We start from the raw sequence: 25,449 nt of genomic DNA on the forward strand, positions 1-25,449 counted from the left end.
GTCTGTCTTCTCTGTCTAGCAGCCATTTGAAATTCTTAACCCTGGAGATTTCTTTGTTATTTTTTCAATCTGCGAAAACTGCTAGAGTGACCAAGTTTTCTACTTTTCATTCCCATGTTTAATTAATACCCTGATTTAAAAAAAAAAAAAACAGAAGTCAAATATTTCTAATTAAAATTTATCTCTCAGACTTCACACTAACATGCCTTTAATGTAGATTTACACAAAAGTTTTTTGCTTTACACAGTCATCATTGCAAATATCAAAAATGAAATATGCTAAATCATATGGCTTTAGTTTAATTCTCATATGCTAGCACAAATAGTGATTTTTTTTTGGTGTATTTTAATTTTGAATTTCATCTGTCAATAATTAGGTTCATAGAAAATAGCATAAGTTTCTTAGCCATGTAAGGCAATGCTTTTAGAACTGTATGACTTCAGAATTCATATTTTTTCTAAGAAATAATTGCATGCTATAATACCAGAAGTATTTTCAGTTGCCTATAACATCAGAAGTTGATTTCTTTTCATTCCAATAGGAAGTCCTGTTGCAGTGATTGAAGAAACTAGCTGCCTATCATTTCATCCAAAAATTAATGTTCTTGTGCAGTTTTATCAGGCAGAAAATGTACTAATATTAAAGAAGAACCATTAAGGTTTGCTGCCCCTAGCATTATTTAATCACGGAAATAATTTTAAAACCAGGACTGCCTGGCAATCAGAAAGAGTGGATTGGCTCAGTTAGAAACTACTGTGGTAACAATGAAGACAAAGAAAGTACTTTTTTTAGCTGTCAGAGAAGTGTATTTGTCACTTTCAAAATTAAAATTCTTCATTTACAGTCAAAGCCCTGGGCTCTAGGTTTTAGGCAAAATTAAACCAGACTTTGAGATGAAAATATATAAAGTATTTTAATTAGTAAAAATAAATTAAAGCTAGTTTGAATATGAATTATAATCAATATGTTTTTAAAACTAGAACCCAGGAAAATTTAAACTAAGCTTAATATATATAGACTATCAAATGTGTATGTTTCAAACAAAAGTTTCAGAATGACTTTAGAAGGTTTGTTTATGTTAATTTTTTTCTGCCTGACTTACATAATATTAGAAAGTAGGAAAATTAACTTGGTAATACCTCTAAGGATGCCCTGAAATATTAGAAAAAAGACATCTTAGGATAACTTATTACATTCTTGATACATTATCTCTAATTTTCTAACTCAGCGCAAGTGTCTTCCCTGGTGGCACAAGGGGGTAAGTGTCACACAATGATGGGGCAGGCAGTCACTGCAGCATGAGTTCAGTCCCCAGCAAGGGAGCTGCACCACGTGGTGCAGCAGGTCTCTCCTGTCTCACCCACTGCTCCCACACCTCTGGCCTTTGCTACCCAGTTCTTCTATACAGAAATAAATAAATAAAAATAAAACCTCCATTTGGCCAGGTGACCAAAAATTATGCTACATCTGATAATACAAACTATTTCCTTTTAGCCTCACTTAGGATTCCTTTACCAAACTCAAGAATATCCATATATATATATATATATGGTTATGTAGATTTCTAGGTGGTTTCTGTTGTAAAACATCCCTTTCAGATCAGTTTCCATTCATGGTTCCATCCCAACAGTGTTAGTAATCTTCAAGTTTTACTGTTTTGAAATTTCAGGGTGGTTCTGTGCAGATATACTTACAAGTGTATGGATACATTCACATGTGCACACACTGTTTTTTGATGATTGGATTTAATCTCCATTGGTTTATATTTCTCTTCTTAATAATTACCTTCCAGTTCTTCCATTGTCCTTTTTTTGCCAGCATGTCATTCTTACTCATAGGCTTGTAGTTTTTTTTGTTTGTTTAAAGATTTATTTATTTTTGTATACATAACTGGGGTATAGGCCAGAGGTGCAGGGGCTACAAGAATTCACCAGAGACAGAGTGGAGCAGAACAGGCAAATAGATGAAGTACACTGCTAAAGGGAGCAGCAAGCAAGACAGGAGAGGTCTGCTGTGCCATGTGGGTCACCTCCGGGGCCAGGGATTGAACTGGCACTGAAGCAGCAGCAGCCAACTTGCAATACTGCATCCTAACCAATTGTGCCACCAAGGAGGGCCAGGCCCTCCTTTTTTTAAAAAAAAATTATTTTTTTTTTAAACCCTTTGATCAGGCATATGGACCTGTGCGTGTGTGCATGGTATGGAACTGGGGTATACACCAGAAGTGTAGGGAGAGGTGGTGAGAGGATTGACCAGAGAAGAGTGGGGAGCGGAGCAAGCAGATCTACTGAAATACACTGCTGAGGGACGCAGTGTGTGAAACAGGAAAGGTCTGCTGCGCCATGTGAATCAGCTTGTTGGCTGGGGATTGAATATAGGCCATAGAGGTAATAGCTCTAGACTTCACCCCTAGGCCACCAGGGACACACCCCAAGTGAACCTTTCTAAGAATAACTTTTTGGTGCTGATGGCCCACTTGGAATTTTGCCATATGTACAATTATTCTAGTGTCATCATAGTTATCACTTAAAAAACTTCTTTGGGGTCCTCCCTGGTGGCGCAGCAGGTTAGGACACAGCACTGTAAGCCAGCTCAGCTGCTTCAGTGCGAGTTCAATCCCCGGCCCCGGAGGTGACCACATGGTGCCACAGACCTCTCCTGACCCGCCCACTGCTCCCCTCAGCAGTGTACTTCCCCAGTCTGCCTGTTCTGCTCCCCACTCTGTCTCTTGTGAAGCACCACCCCTGCTCCTCTGGCTTGTGCCCCAGTTCTGTCTGAATAAGATAAAGAAATCTCCTTAGTGGTGCAACAGTTTAAAACACAGCACTGTGATGCTAGCCGTAGCCTCTTCAGCTTGAGTTCCATCCCTGGCCAGAGAGCTGAGCCACATGGCAAGCAGACCTCTGCTCCTTTCGCAGTGTACTTCATCCATCTGCCTGTTCTGCTCCCACTCTGTCTCTGGTGAATTCTGAAACCACCCCTGCACCTCTGGCCTGTACCCCAGTTCTATATGCATAAATAAACCTTAAAAAAAGACCAAACCTATAGTCTTAAAAAAACCTGTTCTTCATCAACATCTGTATAGTTAATTGTGTTTCCCATACATATCTTTATAAAACTAGAACTTTAAATAGAAGAATAGATGACATACCACATGCTTTAGAAAATGCCTGGGGGTAGTTGAGGTGGTGGGGGGAGAGGGGCCTTCCTGGTGGCACAAGGGGTTAAGACATAGCACTATGAAGCTATCCACAGCCTCTGCAGCACAAGTTCTATCCCTGGCCAGGGAGCTGACCCACATGGTGCAGTAGCTCTCTCCTGTCTCTCCCACTACGCTCCCCTCAACACTGTATTAAGGTGGATCTGGCTGTTATGCTCCCCACTCTCTCTAGTGAATCCAGAAACCCATCCCTCACTCCCCACACCTCTGGCCTGAATCCCAGCTCTTGTATGCATAAATAAATAAATATATCTTTTAAAAAAAAAAGCCTCACAGAAGTGAGAAGTCATTAGAGAAATCCTTCAATTTCCATCTTTTCTATGGGAAGAATCTAGATAGTTTGGTATGTCTTTACACCAGGATGGTGAAATGCCTTCCTATTTTCTGTTAGTCTTCATTCTGCTAAGGTAGTTCAGTTTCTTGAGTAACTAAGAATAGTTTTCAAAGGCATAAAGATAGAAAAACAAAATTGACTACTTCCTGTGAAGAATCTCATCCCAGCTAAATAGAGGGTAGCTTCTGAGGAATTACTTCATCAGTACTGGAAAGTATTTCCTTTTCCCAAAATTGTAGATTTTCACTAAAATATCCATTTTTCTCAACTTCAGAGGATGACTAAGGTGTCTCATGTTTACCCACTATTCAAAATTTCATTTTATTTATTAATGTAGAGAACGACCAGCAATATTCATCAAATGAGCCCTTTGTTAGTACTTTAAGTAATTTGTCATCCATTGTACACATTGTTGCATGTTATTAAAGCTGTTTTAGAATCCTATATTCCATAATTAGGGAAGTGTATTAACAAAAAGAAGACTGTATGATCTCAAAAATTGCTTTTTCTAAAAGATGACTAAACTTACAACAGTATAAAATCCTTCTTAAGATCTCCAAATAACCATTTCTGTACCCTTAAAAGGGAATTAACAGTACCAGAAGTTCTCTCACCTCCTAAAGATAAGATTTTTCTTTCAATTGCCTTTAGATTTTTTTTTTATTTAATAATATGAGTGACTGTTCCATATGCTGTGACTCCTGCCTACAGTATAATCACACTTATGTGGAGTGTCTTGTCTTTTCCAAAGCATATTATTGTATGTAGCTTCCTAATACTTACTGGATCTTCAACCCTCTCATAATCTCACAATCTTTTCTCCCTAAGTATTGTTTAGAACCGTTTTATTTTCTCAGTAAAATTGAGAGTACACAAGTGTTTCTCAAACCCTTACAGCTTCTTCAGTAGTATAAAAGCCTTTAATTTGGTTACTACTCATGTAGTGGGTCCAGCAGATTATATATGCAGATTTTTTATCTTCCTGAATATCTAGATAAACTATAATTTTTATTTTCCCCAATAGCCTTCATGAAAATTTCTTCTTCTGAGTCCTGTCTCCTAGTGCATACTGCTTTTGTATTTGCCCTTCCTCGCTTATCACATACCTTGAAATCTATCCTAAAGTCAGGGTAATTAGAACTGCTTCAATAATATAAAATCCTTTGAACTGAAGCAGACAAAATCTTTCAAGTGTCACAAGTACCACTTTGAAGAGAAATAAGCTTGTTAGTTTCTATATTATTTTCTGTCATTCCTGGATACGACCCTCTGTAAAATAGAAGAATGATTATAGTTCTAGAAAATTAGTTGATCCTCTGTGTGACAGTTGAGTGCCTAGCCGGAGTACACCCAGATCTTTACTCTGTACTTCTGGGATGCAACACAGTACAGTTGCTTAGCTTTGTCATACATTCTTGTGACCTTGTTCAGGTCATGTCACCACTTGAGTCCTCGTTTTTCCTGAGTTTTGAAGTTCTCATTATATTTATGATCTATTAATTGATCCCCAAATTTGGATCTCATTCTTAATGAATGTTCCTGGAACACCTGCTGGCATTTTCTAACTTTTTTCCCTTTTTAAGCAAGTTTTATACAAGGTTTTTCAGTGAGTAATACTGTTGTGTTCCAAATGTGGCAGATAATTGATTCTGATTTAATGTTTGTTGTCATAATAGTGTAGCACAAGCCTTTACTAAATTACATATTGCTTTTATAACTTAACTGGAATTGTGTACATAGATCACTTTTCCAACAATTCTCCCCCTTTTATTGGCAGAATTTGGTGACTCCTCTGCCAGTAATAAATTGTGCATTGGGAAAGTCCGACTTCCACATTAAGAAGCTAATGACTTGTATTTTTTGAAACCATATTTGCCAAAACAGTCTCTTTGGACATTTAGACATTTTTAAAGCTCTATTTTCTTTGGCTGACTTAAGATGCGAATTGAATAATCTTCTTGGTTCTGGTGGTTCTGATGCATCTGTTGCCAACAGTGGATGTTGGCCTGGGGAAATGTGACTTCCATTACCTAAGGATAAAGATCTCCACCTGATTATTAAAGATGTTCATTAAGAATTTATACACCTTGTACGCAGTAAGACCAATCAATCATGAGTAAAATGCTTTTTAGATGAGGTGCAGTTTTTAAGTAATTAATGGCAATAAAATCATGTTTGGCATATGACCCCAGTGTGACTTTCCATGATTTAGAAAATTCCAGCATAGGTTCCTCATCACTGGTCAACAGTGTAGGCAAAAGATGGTTCATATGATGCTGGTTCACATGTACCGGACTGGAAGACATTGGTAAGAGTTCAGTGTAATAACTATGTTATTTTATTCATTACATTTTTAAAGATCTTTTTAGGTATTATAATAGTAGTATGTGTCCTGCTTCCTTTATAATACCTAAAGTTTACTAATCAATATCAAGGTATTTTTAAGTACATAAAAGTTTAAGGGAGATAACTTCTGTGGTGTTTTAACCTTTCACTGTTCATTGAAGGTAAAAGATGCATGTATAAGGATTGATTTCCCACATATATGAGTGTGGGTAAAGCTGCAAATGAATATTTGTATGTTTAATCAATTACAGAATTTAGCCAACTGCAAAAAAATCAAAGGACAAACTCTCTGTGGCCATACCAGAATGTGCCCAATCTCATCTGAGAGAGGAAAATACTTTATCTTTCCCATCAACTAAATGGTCAGCCAGGTCCATTTGACTAAAACTAAAAGAAAGGAGCAAAACGTAAAAGAATGGTTGATCTTAGAGTAGTAACTGAGTCATAATATATGGAACTCAAGTGACCATAGTTAGCTTCCTTCCTCCACATTTTATCTCCTATCAAATGAGTAGAGATACCCCTTAAAGTAGAAAGCAACAACAGCCACTAATTTGTAGCTCTGAAGTATTACCTATCTTTGTTATGGCCTCAGTCTCTGGACAATCAAGAAGCAGTTCAGTTTTGTTGTATTTTTGTCAAAAGCTACCAAAAGTACTTATTTTCTGCTCAAGTCAGTAAACTAGCCTCTAAGGAAAACTTGTATGAAGAATTCTTATGCCAGCTTTACAAATAATGATTTTTTAACCTTGTGGCTGCTTTCTGAACTCTTCCCAAATAGCCTTGAAAGTGTAGGGAGCTCAGAACTAGTCATACTCTGTACACATTTAAAGTTTTGCTTTTAAATAATGTATTTGCTCTTCTTTGTTTATTTTTTACTATATTGATCTCTATAAAGACTTTTTTGTTAGAGCACACTAAATGATATTGCTAAAAAGCAAGATTTAAACTTCTTGCTTTTTCCTGATAGAGTTGAAACACTGGAAGAAATACTTAGTGTGGGCTACTGCTAAATTGGAAGTTGTACATCACCTACCTTGATTCCTATATATTCCTCCTGTTTTCTTGGTTAATAACTACTGTGGGCATAATCATACAGCTCAGAATATTTTAGTGCTGATGTCACATATTTTTCATTATGTCTGTCCTTGGATGACATGTACTTGCCATGAAAGTGTTCATTTGTGAATAATTCATTTTCAGGAACAGTTGTTTAACCATAACTTTTTAGCTATGGTGCTTTTATTGTCTGGAAAATCTGTTTTGATCAGTAATCCTCAGGAGGTTTTAGAAATATCAGCCACGTTAAAGAATAACTACATCATTGATGGCAATCTCCTTAGAATTGTAGGTTATTTGACTACTGTAAACTTGAGTTCTTGCCCCAAAAGTAATTAATTGTTAATTAATAGGGGGAAAGATAAAGCCAAGAGGGGCAAATGAACTATATTAAGGAAATGGCTCACCTCAAGTGGGAGAAAAGCATCATGTAAGTTTTAGAAACCATCAATTTGAAGAAAGCATTTTAGCACCAGATTCTGACAAGGATCTCAGATAGTATAAGCTTTCATAATGGGGTGGACAGCCCTGGTGCAGAAGATAATTTGTCTTGCACAGATGTAAGATGCGATAATATACATCACTTATAAGTTAATTGTTTGGGAAGGAGTATTTTATAACTTGGAGAAAAAGCTAATATATTATGTTTTTAAAGGAAATAAAGTAGATTTCAAAATATTGACTTTTACTCAGACAAGTGAAAAATGATGTATTTCTATAGTTGAAGATATCTATGTATTTTGTATTTATCTTAATAACTGCAATTAAAAATATCTCCAGACATAACTACAAAACATCGTAGTTTTTCATAATATAATATAGCATCCCAACTTTTCCTTTCTTAACCCAAGTTCACAAATGAATTTTATTCACTTCATTGGTTAGACCATGTACTGATAACAGATTCAGGGACTTCATTGTGGTCTATATCCACGTGGAATGCCTAGTCGTGGCCATCTCTCTTTACATGGTATAGTTGGCTCTTGTAGCTTATTGAATGAGAAACTCCTAATATACCAGTTCAAACTCATTACCACTATTGGTTTGAAAGTGAATATTCTGTAATTGTAATCTGCAGAATTATCTTCACAGCTAAGATTTCTGTTCTCCATAACTTATTTGAAGATACTTCTTTAAATTCTCTTGAATAGGTACATATTAGTAATATATTTTCAAAAGCTCAACAGGAGGCCATCTGAACTTATTACATAACTATGCTTTTCATTTAAGTAATGAATTCCAAAATGATTTACTATAAAAATTATTTTAATTAAAAGTTTTTATTTCTAGAAAATAAAAGCATAATTTAGAAAATTCTAATCAATACATTTCAAAGAACAAATACTATTTTAGTGAAATAAAGTATAGCAAAGCAGCAGCATAGCTAAAGTATTCACAATGAGGTCCAGCATTAAAGTTCATCAAAATGAGTTTTTAAATTTTAGATATTGTTTTGCATTATCATAAAGGGAGGAAAATGAGTCTTCCACAACACCAAATTATTCTTTATGATCAACAAATACTTGATAAGCTACAAATTGCTAGAAACTTCCCCACATTTGTTTGGTCTTTAACACCTAATACCTATCACTGTAAAAGAATATCCAGAGGGAAAAATCAACCCCGTTGTAACTCCATTATGAATTATAACAATGGATATCTAGCTTTTTTAAATGATTTTCAAAGGTTTTTCATGATAGACATAACCAAGCCTTAGTTCCCATTCCTAAAAGTCATGGGCAGAACTGCTAATGGAAGCTACTTTGTATTTAAAAAAAAAAAAGTAATCACTGTCTGGCCAACTTCCTGATCACAACTATTGTCTTGTTTGTGCATTTCTTCACGTGATTTGCGCCATCATTTGTTTTTAAATATTGCATGGGCTGTCAGTGAAAAATATTTTGTCACTATGAAACTGTTATCTTGAGAAAATCCTTGAAAAAGGAATGATTGAATGTTAGCAACATAGAACCCACTGTGTATAGGGCTATTAAAATCTGTGGGGCACTTTGTTGTCCACATATTTAGGTTCAAATTAATAACTTTTGGTGAGACAACAGTGCTAGAATGAGTATCTTACATAGATTAGTTTATCTGATGGTTTTATCCTGATAAGTACCCTACTAATATATTTCATAAATTGCAGTGTAGGTATTTTAAAGGTAGCATTATTGAAAAGCAGAAGACAGAGAAATGGTTGTATCCATTTCACTAAGTTAAAATTTAAAAAGAGCCTGAGTAGAGGGCTGGTTGCCTTTCTTTTTCTAGCTCAAAGCTTCATTTATTTCCTCTCCCTGGAAATAATAATAATGATAATAATAACTATTCACCTATTAACTCAATAGATCTTTTTCTTTATTGTTGATCTAAGAAAAAAACAGCTTCATATTTTCCATCTCTTCTGATTGTTGTGACTCAAGCTTTGTAAACTGAGAGGAAAGACTCTAAAATATAAGGAGCACTTTTGTTATTTTATAAAAGAAAGTCATTTATCTTTATTAAAGTGAATAAGATGGTTTTCTCTCCTAATCTAAAACCTTAGAAAACTTGCAACATGCTTTGTAAAGAAATTTTACTAGCTTGACTCTCATAGTACAATAACAAATGTAAATATTGGCAATCCTGTTACCCTCCAAAAAGTTTTTGTGATAGAAGAAACTAGTCTTTAACTATTAGTGTTGCCATCATAATTTCATTACTGTGGCTTCTTTACACACTTTCTCCAGTGACGCAAATACAGACGTGATTTTTTGGAACCTCACACTTATGGCTGCCTTCTCTCTTCTTCATTACTTATGTTGGACAAACTGCCATTCCCGCTTGCCAAAAATAATCCCACAGTCAGTAGACTTCAGTTTTGAGGTCTCTCATGTCCTCCTTAGACCACCAGTAGCTTTCTCTCTTAGAGATCAAAAATTGGACATTTCTTTTTGATATTTAACAAACCAGGCTGTGTTCCTTAAACCCTAAGGAAGAATATAGCAAAAAAAAATATTCTAAGCACCATCATTGGAAACATAGCAGCAAATACCCTTGAAATGAAATCTTTTGGAGCACAGAGGAAATTATTTTTGCATTAACCTTTATGAGATTTTTGTATTAAGGTGACGATAGTAGTAAAGTTCTCAAATAGGGTATGAGATTATATTATATATTTTATTATAATATAATTTTGTTAATATCTAACTATTTTCGAGAAACTAAGAGTAAAGTATGGAACTTATAAATTCAGGTTTCTGTTATTCTTAAATTATAACCAAATCCATGAAACTAATGTTAAACTAGGGAGTTTATCTAATTCCATCAACTTCTCTGTCCCCCACTCCTCCCTTCCCACACACTGCTTCCTCTCACCTCCACACCCCACCCCACATGTACTTTCCTTCCTATATTTTAGGAAACATTTTTGTCACCCTCATTTCTCCTCCCTTCTGTTTTCTCCACTTTGTAACTTATTTCAACTTATTTGTATAACCTTTCCAATGTTACCTGTGGATTATGCTAAGGTATAATAAATAAACAGCATAGTTGAGTTTGTTGAAAGACCTCATACCATCAAGTCATAGTTAATGGAAGCAGAGTTCTGTTCTTTTTCCTATTCCTTCTTAGTACTTCATTGGTTTTTGTTTTGTTTGTTTGGTTTTGTTTTTAGGAAATGTTTAAAGTTCCTAAATTTTCCCTATTACACTAGTTAAATGGCATTGAATTGTCAAGTAAAATTCCTAATCTTGTCATTCAAGTAGTTAGCTTTCCTCCTTTACTATTAAAATCAAATAATTTTATTATTAAATAATTAAGTAAATTTTATTTTAAAAGCATTCTCTCAAGTCTCAGTTCCAGTTAGTGTATTTTGAAAGAGTTACTGCTCTTATTTTGCTTGCTTTCTTCTAAATCTGAGTCTGTTCACATTGCATACCCCTACGCAAGTTAACTGCTCCCCCCACCGTGTTTATTATTAAATTTAATAAATTAGAAAAAGTTCTGAAGTTTTATTTTCTACCTTCTTTGTCTTTCAAACCTATCATATTTACCTTTTGAGAATGCCTTAAAGATTGTGTCATGAAATAATATTGCTGTCAGGAGTGTGGTTTTGAAGAAAGTTCTGTAATAGTGCTATTAATTTTCATCCATCTACTATTTAGGATGCATATAACTATATGAGTCTCTCCTTATTTTTTCTTTGTAATAAGTGGAAGTATTTTCTTTCTTTTTGGGGGGGGAGGTTCTCATATCTCCATAAGTACACATTTAACTCATCTTCCAGACTCGAAAATTCCCATACCTATTCCCACTCTTTCCCTATCTTCTCCTTCTCTCCTCCCCCTTCCCTCTATTAAAAAGGATATTTTTCAGAGTCTAAGAATCATTTGTGCTTTGTCAGTTTGGGTTTTGTTTTGATTTGGTTTGGTTATTTATATACCACAAATAATTGAAACCATCCAGCATCAATCTTTCACTTTCTAACTTTTTCACTAACATAATCACTTCCAGGCCCATCCATTTTTATCTGAAAAGGTACAATTTCATCTTTTTAAATAACTGAGTAGTATTCCATTGAGTGTATATCGCAGATTTATTATGAATGGGCTAGGTTGCTTTACAACTTAGCTGTTGTGAATAATGCTGCTGTGATCATCGGAGTGCGTAAATCTCTTCACATTAGTGTTTTCACTGAATCTTTGGATAAATATCTAGCAGTGCTATTGCTGATCATATGGTATTTCCATTTTTATCTTGTTCTGGTATCTCCATTCTGTTTGCCATAGGCACTGCATCAAATTACATTCTCACCAACAGTGGATGAGTATTTTCATTACATCCTCACCAACATTTGTTGTTTGTTACTTGTTATTCTTTAAGTACCTGAATCTTAACAGGTTACATTTTGCTGTTTTTAATACATTTAATAGTTATAATAATAAATATGTAAATGGGCTTATAAATGACTATCTAGTTTGCTACTTCTCCTGAGACAGTGTCTTCCAGGGAATCTATAAATGTTAAATAAAAGTCTTTCACAACCTCTTTCAATCTTGCGAACTGCAGAGAATGTAAATCTTTTCTCCTCCATAGTCAAAAGATAATGGTAAGGTATATTAGGACATTTTCTATAACTGGAAATTTTTCAAGGTAAAAATTAAAAATTGTATTTTCTGACTAAAAGATAAGGATTACAGATAATGATGGTCTGAATTTAATTTGGCAAGATCATTTCTATGAAACATACATGGTCATTAACTTTAAAAACTTTATATTGGGTTTATAACACACATGCTTGCCTGGACTTAATGGCAGGTTTTATGGTATGAAATGTAAAGTAAAATCAACTTTATGGGAGAGGGAGATTTCTGGGCAAGTATTTATTTGCTTTTGAAAAGTAGGTTTGAGATAAACTTATGTATGAACGATTATTAGTCATATTTTACGTCTCTGTGATTTTCACATTAAATAAACTACTATCCCATCTTCAAGACTCACCTCAGTGAATCCTTTGCTGATTCTCAACTATGTCTGCTTTCCTTGGATGTACAGTTGCCTGTTATGCAGGACGTTCCTAAGTTTCACAACTGTATTGTGATCATCTGTTTTAACATCTGTTAAACTGTACCCCTGAGGGCAGAGGCTGATTAATTTTTTTCAGTGTAAAGCATTCCACAATAGGAAGTGTTGTATTGTGAGTTCAGAATTTTACTGCTAGCCACAGTATATTCACTCTTAACCATCCTGTGAGATCCAGAGGCTAGGTACTCATTTTAGGGACATTTGCAAGGAAAAGAAGTTGGTGCCTAGAAACTTCCAATTAGGGCTCTGACCTGGAACACACGGGTATCTGAAGGACCTTTTCTATGCCATAACTTCAAACTGAATGCTACAACTGGCTAGTGACATGGGAGACCAACAGAAGATTGTACATCAGCAATAGATTGAGCTTTTTCAACCATGTCTCAGCTTATCCCTCCTCTCACATGCAATGAAGGATGGAGGGAAGAGCACCCCATCTGTGTGTACAACCTTTTAAAATACAGTGACACTTATTTTGAAGGTTAGCTAAGCAAGGTCTTCCAACTTAATGTCTCAGGTTAGTTGTTTCCTTTTCTTTTGGGATGGTGTGAAGGAGTTGGCAAAAAGACTTGGTTACATCTTAGAGTTTTGTGAGCTTTCAACAAATGTTTATCCATCAAATTAATTTCCTTTTCAAGTAAATTTATACTTATTATTTTGAGTTATATACTATATAGTCCTTTTTATGCTCTTTTGATATTACTCCTAACTTTGAGATTCACATGTTTTCATGTTTCTGCAACTTAAAAATTTCTAGAATTATCATTTGTATTATTGTAGGGGAGATATATAGAGTAGTCTCAAGAGAGTTCTTGAATCCTGTTTGAACTTAGTGCCTCAAGTGTTCAAATGGAATTAGACCACTCACATATAAAAAACATTAACGTATCCATACTAAACAGTAGAAACTCTGAAATCTTTATTTGAAAAGACACTCCTGTTGCTAAACATTTGTTATTATATCATTCCAGCTGGGCTTTAAACATTTCAGTTATCAACTTGATTATTATTCTAGTGATACAGAAGAGTGAAAATATGACATCTGACTTCTACACAATAGAATTAGTAATGTATATGCGCAGGTGATTTAATTTGGGTTTATGGAATAGTGGATGGCACTGATTCCTTTAAGTTAGTTTTTTAAAAAAAAAAGTCTTATTCAGAAAGCTATACCCATACTAATGTGAAAGCATAACTAAGAGCTATTTCAGATAATGAGGCATCTAAAGGTCTTACTTTATATGGAATATGTAGAGACATATAAAGGAGTCATTTTTTTATAATATAAATAAAGGAGTCATTTTTAATGATTGCATTGTCTTGTGCCCTTTATTTAGGGTGTTCCAGTGATGGCAATAAGAAACAAAATGATTTTGGAAGGACTCAACCCAGATCTTCTTGAGTAAGTAATTCTTCTGATATAATCATGTTGACTTTATCAGTTATAATAAAAATATTTTATTCCTCTATACAGTGTTTTATGGTTGAGGAAATCATCTTAAAAGAGCATCTCTCTGTTACAAAAATGAAAAATCTATCCTAAGCTACTAAACTAGCATTAGCACATTTTTAGAGTGGTTTCAGTAGATCAGGGATGAATCTAGGTATCCAAAAGAGGTAGGTTGGATGGCAATTTGTTCCTGGTATTAGAATCAAAAGAGGTGCTATGATTCCCCCTCCCCCCATGTTTCCTCTTTTTAAAATTATTTTTCTGTTTTTTAAAATTATATGCTACTTTTTCATTTAAGATCTTAGTATGTAGGAAATAAATTCTACTGTCATCTAAATTGAGTCATATTAGAAAATAAATAGCATAAAGCAATTCTAATTCCACATTAATGGTTATTATGAAACCAGATAATGGATTATGTACATTTTTAAAAGTTATTTTTGGGTAATGCTGAAAAATTGCTGCTTAGGAATTTTTTTTAAAGATTTATTTATGCATACAGAACTGAGGCACAGGCCAGAGGTGTTGGGCGGCTGAGAGGATTCACCAAAGACCAAATGGGGAACAGAACAGGCAGATCAACTGAAATACACTGCTCAGGGGAGCAGCAGGCCAGTCAGGAGAGGTCTGCCGCACCATGTCGGTCACCTCCCTAGCGAGGCATCGAACTTGTGCTGCAATGGCTTCAGAGAGCTTCATAGTGCTGTACTTTAAACAGTTGTGCCACCAGGGAGAGCCCAAGGAATTTTTTATTCCATCCAAGCAGACCTGGCTCCATAGTTCATCCTAGATAAAATATATCTTTTTTTAAAAAAAAAAAAAAGATGTTTTCATTTTTTTTTTAAGACTTATTTATTTATGCATACAGAACTGAGATACAGGCCAGAGATGCAGAAGCGGCAAGAGGATTCACCAGAGACAGAGTGGGGAGCAGAACAGGCAGATCTATGAAGTACACTGCTGAGGGGAGCAGCATGCAAGACAGGAGAGGTCTGCCGTACCATGTGGATCACCTCCAGGACTGGGGATCCAATTCACACAGAAGCGAACTGTGGCTAGCTGGCAGTGTTGTGCTTTAAGCCGTTGTGCCACTAGAGAGGGCCCAGATAAAATATATCTTAATGGGTTACTCAGAACTAGTTTCTTTTGCAAGTATCTAGATAGTCATAAAGAATCCTTCCAGGTGGGTTTTTGGTTCACCCAATGTAGCCGTCTCTGTTAGCCAGCATTTATATTATACTAACAGTATACTTTGAATTTTTCCTGATTCTCAGTTTGAGAAAGCATGTGTTTTAGAGGCAAAATACAACAAACCAACCTTTTTCTTACAATTTATCTTCCAAAATATAAAATTTAAGAATACTTTAAAATCTTTAAGAACAGATTTCTAATAGTATATATCTAAGTAGAAAACAATTCAGATAAAAATTATATGGGTTGGTAATTTGAACTAAGCATCTCCAGGATATTTGCATTTGTTCTGGAAATTGTATCTGACACATGTTATAAGCAGACTGATTATGACATATTTATTAATGTGGAGTATACAAATTTAATCCATTTGGTGGTCATTGGGATATATGCTATAAATATATTCAACATTACCCATATCCTCTTTTTTTTTGTTTCTGGAAATACATAGTAGACCTCCTATAATAGCAGTTTAAATGATCTTTAAAATGGTGATTTTTTTTTCCTAGAAAAAAATGTAGTAGATGGAAAAGTAGTAGTCCTATAAGCAATCATCTGCTGGATATTCAGCACCTTTGCCCCTATTGGCTCCACTTCATGCCCTGCCCCTTCTAAATCTATTTCATAATCCTTTGCTTCAGTCAGCTACCTGTACACTAGCAACTTGAAGGTCCTTGCTTTCAGATCTCTTCCCTACCCCCTACTATGTCACTATGATTTTCTAATTTTGATTATTCTCACTTCTTATTACATGCTTCCACATCCATTGCTATATAATTCAGGTCCTCTATACTTCTCACCTGAATTACTATAATCACTTCTGACTGGTTTCTGTTCACTTTCAAACTTTTGCTAAAGCCAGAGTGAATCTCTTCATACTTCACTTTTGCCTCAGATCTTTCTGTGACTTTGTGCCTTCAAAAAGTAGTCCAACATCTTAAATTGCATATATATGGTTTTATCATCAACCCAGATTCTCTCTAGTTTCATGTCTTGCCACTTTTCCTGCATACTTGCCTCATGCAGTTGTAGAAACTACTTGCAGTTCTCCAAATGTATTGTTTTCTTATTCCCTCTGGTTTCCTTGAATATTTTCTTTGGTTTCTGTGGAACTTCCTCCATCACCCCGCTATTGATCTGGCTAATTTCATGTTCTTCAAGGCTCCATTTAAATAACTACCACCTTAAAAAAAAATCAGTGGATGACTAACAGGAGAACCCTGAGCACTTCCCAACACTTCTAGATACATCTTACTTAGTTAACTTTACAGTCATGCCAGTGTCTGTAAATGTGGAGAAACATTCAGTTGCAAGCTGGTGCCAAGAATTCCAGTAACAATTAACATTGTCTTACAGAAAAGCTGTTCTCAGCCATAACCTGAAACCTGAATTCTGATCCATTACTCAATAAGTACATGCCATTGGTCACACAGGGTATTCGTTAGAGCAGGAGTGACTCATAGCACCTATTCCCACCACTAGTAAACCAGCTCCAAGAGTTTTAGCTAGGTCTGGTATAATCAGCTGCCTTCACTGATGGTCCTGGGTCATTGGGAATCATGCTTACATAAAAGTTAAGGATCTGTGTGTTGGGAGAAAAAATTTACATCATGAAGTAAAGAAAAAGTGCTACCCAAGGAAAAGAGTGTACTTTTATTGAAAATCTCAGCCAAGAGCTTTTAGTAGTTTTCCCTTTGAAATATAAATACAGTTTAAAAATAGCACTAGGGATGGAGCTTCCCTACGACCCAGCAATCCCACAGCAATCTACCTACTGGTAGATCCCACTAGGTATCTACCCAAAAGACACAAAAGCACTGATTGAAAAAGATACCTGTACCCCCATGTTTATTACTGCTTTATTTACAATTGGAAAAACATGGAAGCAGCCCAAATGCCCAAAAGTAGATGACTGGATAAATAGCACTAGGGGGCCCTCCCTGGTGGCACAGAGAGTTAAAGCACAGCACTAAGAAGCTAAAGCCACTTCCGCAAGAGTTCGATCCCTGCCTGCCCTGGAGGTGACCCACATGGCACAGCAGGCCTCTCCTGGCCCGCCCGCTGCTCCCCTCAGCAGTGTACTTTGATGATCTGCCTGATCTTCTCCCCACTGGTGAATCCTCTCACCATCCTTGCACCTCTGGCCTGTACCCCAGTTCTGTATGCACAAATAAATAAATCTTTAAAGTCAGAATCATAATTGTTAGAAGAAATAGTCTAGATCTCTGTATACTGAGCACAGAACAAAACTGAAGTTGATATAGAAATAAAGAAATAAATACTGATTAGAAAAAAACATTAGTTAATCATCTTATTTGTATAAAAATTTGGAAGCTGAGAGTACAGAATTGTAAGCTAAAACAGTTTGCAGGATAAGAGAAAAAATCCTGGCTATTTTGCTAGAAAATTTATTATTGTTAAATTAGGGAAAATATATAAAACTGAAAAATGTCCCATAACTATCAAATAAATAGTATTTGTTGCTACCAAATGATTATTTAACTGTTTTTAATATCTGAGTTTTTTAATATGGCAATATTACTTCTGTAACCAAAAATTAGTCCTAGCTAGTTTGTAAAAATAAGTTTCCAGTGCCACTGAAATAAAAAGATACATGAAAGAGTACCTTTGTCACTCATACTGGGAAATAATAAAGGCATAAAAATGAAAAATTTAAAGGTTAATCCATTTTAATTTTGCATCCAAAAATATAGAACAGGTAAGCTTACCTTATAAATTCTTTCTGTTAGTGACTAGATTTTACTATTAAAAGAAAAAAGAATAAAAGTTTCTCCTCATCCTGTTCTGTATTACATTTGTGTTCCAGAACTAAGGTTACCATTATTATCTAATGATTACCACTTTCACTACTCCAGGATACATACACTAGTCTCTGACTTACCATTGACACGCTAGGAAATTCATGGTAGTTGTAGCTCATGTTAAGAGATGGTCTTCTTACTCTGGTTCACATTCTTAGTATCTCATTATATGACCCTGGATTAAGTATCTCATCTCTCTGTTTATCAGTTTCATCATCAGTAAAATGGAGGGGGAAGGAAACAGTTGACCATAGAGTTGTTCACACTAAGTAATAGAGTGATATTAGTGCATATTTAGCATAGCTGGACAAACAGTAAATGTCCATATGTTAGGTTGTGATTTACAAATGTATCAATGGAAAAATGTAGCAAGTTCAAATGATTGGATTCACCATTCTTTTGTATCATGACTTGTAATTGCCTATATACCATTGTGCTTTCAACAGACATACTTAACTTATACAAAATATTTACATTTGTAAAAACAGATCACTGAAAATGAAATTCAACTGGTAATACGCTTATTCTAAGTGGGAGAGAGCAGTCTACAGCAGATAGATTGTGCTAAGGGACGCATGTAATTGTTCTCAAGTTACTTTGAGCAGGCTTTGAACAGAACCAGCTTAGTTGGCTTTGTCCTCCAGATTCCTCTTCAAAAGCCCTTCATACTTTTATACTCTCCTTCCAGACCATAGAATGATCACTCCTAATGATTTCCAGAAATAAAAGCACCTTAGCCTACGTATCACTGAGACCAGAGAAAATTCACTAGTGTTAACTAAAAGGATCCTAGACAGCAAGAAACCTTTGTGTTACTTATATTTGTGATATGTCCAGTAGATTTCTCTGCCCACTAAGCAAATTATGTGCCGCCAATCTTTGTCTGCTTCCTGCTACACGACAGAGTAGACTGAATATTGGATTTCAGCTGGTTGAGAACAGAATAGACTTCAGTTCCCCAACAAGACAATTCCAAACATGTGCTTTTCTTGGTCCCAGTTTTTTCCTTTTTTTATGTTGAGTGGAATCTCCATTCATTGTAAGTGCCCATTTAACCATTGGGTTCCCCTGGAGAGAGAGATCCACTCAACTGCAGGGCACATAACTGGAAAGTATAGGTCAGGAAAAAGTGTCCAGATACAGTGTCTACTGTTGGAGAAATAGATCACAAGAGTAGGAAGAGGAAAAAAGTATTAAAGAGGTGGTGATAAAAAGCAGCTGTGGATTGCCAATGGCTAGCAGGTAGGAGAGAGGGGAGCAGCTGGGGAAGGAAGTGAAGGACTCCACACTCAACAGTAAGAGCCTCTTACCTGTGACAGCTGCCTCTTGGTCTGTCTGACAGTAAGCATTAAATTGTATGCCTGTTGCAGGAATCTACTTACCAACAAAGGACAGGCTCTGCCTGTCTTGATGGACATTCATAGAAGAAAGACCAAAGTGTATGTAGTTGTAGTGCATGTAATGCTGAAATATTCTTACTAGCTATTATGATTTGCATGATAACTACCATACTCTCTCCACAACCTTCTACATAGCACTATGTTTACTAACAATGTTCTTGGCACTTAATCCTACTTTAAATTAAGAGGTTTTAAGTTTAAAGAAACTGAAAAATGTTTTTTAATTGGTTATCTATATAAATAAACGTTTTTCCAGAGAATGTTTGTATGGTTTTGTGTCCTAAAAGTGATTGTGGTTTTAAACACAAATATTAATCTCTCTTTAATGAAAACAAATTAAGCCAATGATATTTGTATTTTAGGACTCCTTTCATGTTTAGGACTGCAGAAACCAAATCAAACTAACTTAAGCAAAAGAAAAGTAATTCACACGCATAGGTGAGAATCAAAATCAGAGGCAGAGTGCCATGAGTGCTGGCTAGCTTGCTGGATAGGAATCCTTTCCCCTCACCTCATTCCACCTTTACTCCGTGGCATAAAACTTACTTTTTTCCTACTGATGATCTTCCTCCTAGAAACTAAGTAATTGGAGGCTTCTCAGTTTTGCCAATTGAGTGTAAAGAGTCCCTTCTTCTCCATAACCTATACTTCATGTCTCCATAACCTATACTTCATATCTTATCATTGGCCCTGCCTAAATTCTCACCCCACCCTTGAACTGACCTCTCTCCACAAGGGAAGATTCCGGTGAATGGTCAGATTTAGGTCATGTGGCTGAAACACAAAAAGGCACATAGAAAGGATGAGGACAGCCGAGATGTGGTTGACAACCACATTTAATTCACATAAATGGGAGAAAGATGGGTTTCAAAAATATGTTCAGCATCTGGTACGGTAAAAAGTATGATATGTACCCGCTTGTCCTTCTCCTAGGTTTTGACTGTCTTAGTTGAGCTTAACCCAGTAAATTCTTTGAAACAACTACTTCTTAAGAGGACTTAGACTTAGCAAAATAAGTTTAAACTTTTCTAAAAATTGGTTTTTTTATTAAAAATATTACTGGTGGCACAGTGGGTTAGGATGCAACAGCACTGCAAGTGAGCTGCAGCCACTTCATTGTGAGTTCGATCCCCCAGAGGTGACCCACATGGCGCAGCAGACCTCTCCTAACCTGCCCACTGCTCCCCTCAGCAGTGTATTTCATTGATCTGCCTGTTCTGCTCCCCACTCTGTCTCTCGTGAATCCTCTTACTGCCCCTGCACCTCTGGCTTGCACCCCAGTTCTGTATGAATAAATATAATCATTAAAGGAAAAATATTATTGATACTTTGTCTAAGATTATAGTTACTAAGTTAGTGCTTTTTTTGTAACCATTAAGATTGAGATTTTTAATGCATATCCATGATACAGCCTGAATATACTTTTGACTTTGTACATTTTGATACTTATTAGTGATTCACATACATATTTAAAATACTAAAAGACTTTACAGTTCTTATTTCTAGTTTACCGAGTAAGGTATGTTAAGTAGTTGTAAGGAGATGGAGGAACGGTGGAATGAGGAGCTATTGTTTAATGGGTGCAGAGTTTCATTTTTGAAAATGAGTTCTGGAGATGGATGGTTATTATGGTATCACAGTGTGAATGTACGTAGCACTCTTGAATTGTATGCTTAAAAATGTCTGGGTGGTAAATTTTACATTTTTTGTATTTTACCACCAAAAAAAAAAGATTAAAGACCAATAATGACAAGTGTTGGTGAGGATATGTGGAAATGGAATGCTCATACATTGTTCATATGAGTGTTAAAATGGTGTCTAGTTATGAAGGCAGGATGGTAACTCTTCAAAGAATTAAGCATAGAATTACCATATGACCTAGCAATTCCCTATGTGCTCAAGAAAATTGAAAACATATGTTCAATCACTTGAACACAGATGTACAATCACTTGAACACAGATGTTCTTAGTAGCATTGTTCATAATAATCAAGAAAAGTAGAAACAACCTAAATTTTTATCAACTGATGGATGGAGAAGCAAAAACTGATATATCTTTACCATGAAACAGTATAAAAAGTACTGATAAATTCTACAAAATGAATGAACCTTGAAAACATTGTGTTCAGTAAAAGAAGCCAGACACAAAAGCTGAATATCTACAGCTGTATTTTGATGAAAGGTCCTCAATTCACAAATCATAGACACAGAAAATTAGATTAGTCATGGCCAGAGGCTACAGAAAAAGCAAATGGAGAATATCTGTTACTGACTTTCTTTTGTGGGTCATGAAAATTCTGTAGTTAGATAGTGGTAATGTTTGTCCATGATAAATATAGTAAAAACCACTAATTTATATACTTTAAAATGGTGAGTTTTACATGTGAATTAGATGTCAATTAAAAAATAAATGAGGCCCTCCCTGGTGGCACAGTGGGTTAAAGCACAGCACTGAGAATCTAAAGCCGCTTCCACATGAGTTCGATTCCCGCCTGCCCCGGAGGTGACCACATGGCGCGGCAGACCTCTCCTGACCCGCCCACTGCTCCCCTCAGCAGTGTACTTTGTCGATCTGCCTGTTCTGCTCCCCACTCTGTCTCTGGTGAAGCCTCTCACCGCCCCTGAGCCTCTGGCCTGTACCCCAGTTCTGTATGCACAAATAAATAAAAATCTTAAAAATAAATGAATGAATACTTAAGAACTCTAAGTTTAGTTGAACAATTTCAGAGAAAACTTGACATTTCTTATAACCTCTCCCTACCATCACCTGTTGCTCCTAACCAACAGGGTGATCTCATTACTGTTTCACCTCAATAGACTGTATTCCATAGCTACCAAGTGAGTTAGTTTTCAAATGCTGTACTATACCCACTTATTCTCTTAACTTAAAACAATCTTATTTCCCCTTATTCATACCTTTTCTGTTTCTGGCAAACACCAATTCATACCCCAATACCCTTCCCCAGAATCTCCATCTCTGGAGTCTTCTCTCACTAACCCTAATAGAGTGAACTACTTTTCACACAAGCATGGTTAGTATAACTATACTTTCTATATATTGTCCCATATAACACTTTACTTGCATTTCTATGTCCACCACTAAAATATTACCTTCTTCAGAGCAGGCACTATTTGCTAACCATCTCTGAATCTCTAACACCTAGTATAGTTTCTGACAAATATTAACACATGATGATGATGATGATAATGACAGCAACAAGTAAAATTTTTAGTATGCTTACTTTGTGCCAGGTGTTAACCAATGTACTTTACACTTAGTAATTCACTTTAATCATTGCAACAGTCCAGACAGTCACTGGGTATAGAGAGGTTAAATATCTTCCCATTTGAACCCAAATAGACTGGGTTATACACATTAATTCTAGAGTTTCATTACCTTCCAGATATCAGCTGCATTTACCCCTGAGTAACATTTTAAGGAAGCTGTGTATATTGTTTTATTTGTTTGAGTTGCCATAGATACTAATATAATTTCGATGTGGCATTCAAATAATTCCCTCTGGGTTTTTTTTTTTTTTTTCCTTTTTAACATGGTAAAGACCGCAAGAAATCAGTGATACCACCTAGATAAATTTACTGGGGAAAATGTGCCTAATATTCAGGTCCTGTGCTTCTGGGCTTCTTGCTTCATGAAAAGCAATGAAGAGTATGGTCCCATGTTAGTGTTTTAAGCAGATGGAGCATCAGTCAAAACTTAGAAATGTTGTAATTAGCTGTCAGGCTTTACTGTTGGAACTACATGTGACTTCCTCAGGCATAACCTAAAATAGTGGGTTTACATTGGACAGCTAGGGAGAATGCCTGCATTTCTTTCTGTCCTGTAGCATGCCAGATATGATATTAAAGAACATAAGCCAAAATTCAAGTCATAATTTTTAATAACTAAAAGTAAAGAGTACACTATATAGTTTCCTATTTTAGTAATTGTATTTGTGGCAAAGGAGATTTTTATTGTGGGTGTTCTAAATCTTTAGATAAGAATCAAGTTGTCTGAGGGAGAAATAAGTCTGGTATTTCTTAACTAGTTAGACATAGCAGCTATATTCGTCCTTCCTTTGTAGTTTTCCCAAAAGGATACTTGACTGGCTTAATTTACTTTCATGATTAGAGTAGAGGTAGAGTCACACTGCTACCATATTGATTAAATGATTTGCTCACAAACACTATTGAGCTTATCTAGTTGGTGGTTTTAACCTCACTGCTAAAATTTCATTTTGGTTTACGGTAGCATATCCATGCAGAGTTGGAGTTTAATAACCGGTCTCAGATTTAGGAAATCTTCGAGGCACTGTGTTTACCAATTCATGCCTTTTTTATTCATTTTCTAAAGACAAACACATAAATGAAAACTCTCAGCAAATAAAAAATTTCTTAAGTCTCTCCTCCCTCACAAAGTTTCCATGTTGTCTATATTTCTTAATATCCATTCTTGAACACTCTTCCATTTATAAAATTCTGCAGTTTTCCTGAACAGAAAGATTTTCCTTTCTTTCCACTGCTGGTTTTCCCTTTTCTGTACCTCATGTACACTTGGAAGCTGCAAGGATTTAGCACTGGTCATGCCAACCTCTCCAAATCGCATCTCTGTCTATAGTTGGGTCTCCATGGTAATGAGAAGCAGAAAATGCTGAAGTAGCACTCTCTGTGAGGACTGGCAAGAGAAAACAGGGCCGTGGCCTCCACAGGAATAGCACTTAATCCCCCTGGTGCTGGAGAAGCCAGAGAAGCACGCTGTGGTGGAGCCCTGCAGACTCTCAGTTGAGGAGGCAGGCTTGGCAGATTTACTAGCAGCAATATTCTAGGATGAACCCGACTTACAGTTAGTTGGTGCTTTTTTTTCAACTGGAAAAGCCTTAAAAGTTTTTTTTTTTTTTCTTCATTTCCAGGAGGCCAGATGCTCCAGTGCCAGATGGTGAAGGTGAAAAAAATACAGAAGAAAGTTCAGAAAGTGAATCTTCTTTTAGTGACTAGGCTTAATTTTGATAAGGTTCACATAAACATTTGTTGGTATACAGTTACATTCTATAAGAGAGCCTCAGCTGAACTCTTAGTCATAAAAGAATCAAATGGCCATATGTTCACCACCAAGCTTCCCCGATGATAAAAATAAAACATTTATAACCTCACAGTATGTCTTATTTCCAAAATAAAGGACCCTGAGCAGGACAGTAGAATAGTCTGAATAAAGTGCAGTGGGTACTACAAATACAAATATTGCAAGGATATAATGGAAATTTGGATTGAAGTTATGTCTGCTTGATGATCAAAAACAGTCCAGAAAAAGTGAACCTAAGTGAATTTTCCAATTTTGTGTATATTTTAGCATGAAAATTATTTACATTTGTATCAGAGTTGTTAAAGAAATTTCTAGCAGAAAGTAATACTAAGTTGAAATTTCCTGTGACTTGAGAGCTAGTCACATCAGATATATTATGAATATCGTCCTCATTGGTAATGTTTAGAAATACATATTTAAAAAATAAATATATGTAGCCATTAGTTCATATATTGTCAAGGTCAGGTACTCGTATCAGCTAATAATTTAATTGAAGTTAAGTTCAGTGTTTTTCAAAGTGAGCAAAGTGTCATTTTCAGCAATGCTAGTGCCCAAATGTGAAAAATGTACTTCACATTTAAATTGTTCTTCGATAGAACAGCGACTATGTCTCGGTCTTTCTAGTGCATTGAAATTGTAACATTTCTCAGTGTTTCCTGCAGAGTCTTTCAGCGCATCTTCTTTGTCTGATCCAGAGCCTGGCTCCGGTTTGCAAGTCAGTTGTGGTCACGTGCTCTAAAAAGTACCCAGATGCCATATATGCTGTAACACTGCTTTGTTATAATCGAGTCCTTCACAAAACAAGCCTGGTTTCCGTACTTTGTGAAGAACTTAAATTCCCACAGTTGAATCCTGTACGACTGCCACATCATTGCCAAGGTGTCTTCAGTAGTGTTCACTTTTACCTTCTTTGTGGTAAAAGCAGAGGCACTGACATGAAAGCAGATGTCACTCAGAGTTGGATTTGAGAGCATCTTATGAAGTATCAA

At 35.8% G+C, this 25,449-nt stretch overlaps 1 protein-coding gene across 2 annotated transcripts in view; it reads left to right on the forward strand.

Moving 5' to 3' along the window:
• Positions 1-24,530, forward strand: part of CCDC53 (coiled-coil domain containing 53) — a 37,602-nt gene extending 13,072 nt beyond the window's left edge. For both annotated transcript variants that reach the window (XM_004675752.2, XM_012735207.1), the window contains exons 6-7: positions 13,859-13,923; positions 24,291-24,530. In XM_004675752.2, coding sequence (XP_004675809.1) covers positions 13,859-13,923; positions 24,291-24,375 — 150 coding nt within the window. In that variant the 3' untranslated portion in view covers positions 24,376-24,530. The remainder of the gene's footprint in view (positions 1-13,858; positions 13,924-24,290) is intronic.
• The last annotated feature ends 919 nt before the right edge of the window (positions 24,531-25,449 follow it).

This window comes from Condylura cristata, unplaced genomic scaffold, assembly GCF_000260355.1.
Source record: "Condylura cristata isolate star-nosed mole 26May11 unplaced genomic scaffold, ConCri1.0 scaffold00004, whole genome shotgun sequence".
NCBI lineage: Eukaryota > Metazoa > Chordata > Mammalia > Eulipotyphla > Talpidae > Condylura > Condylura cristata.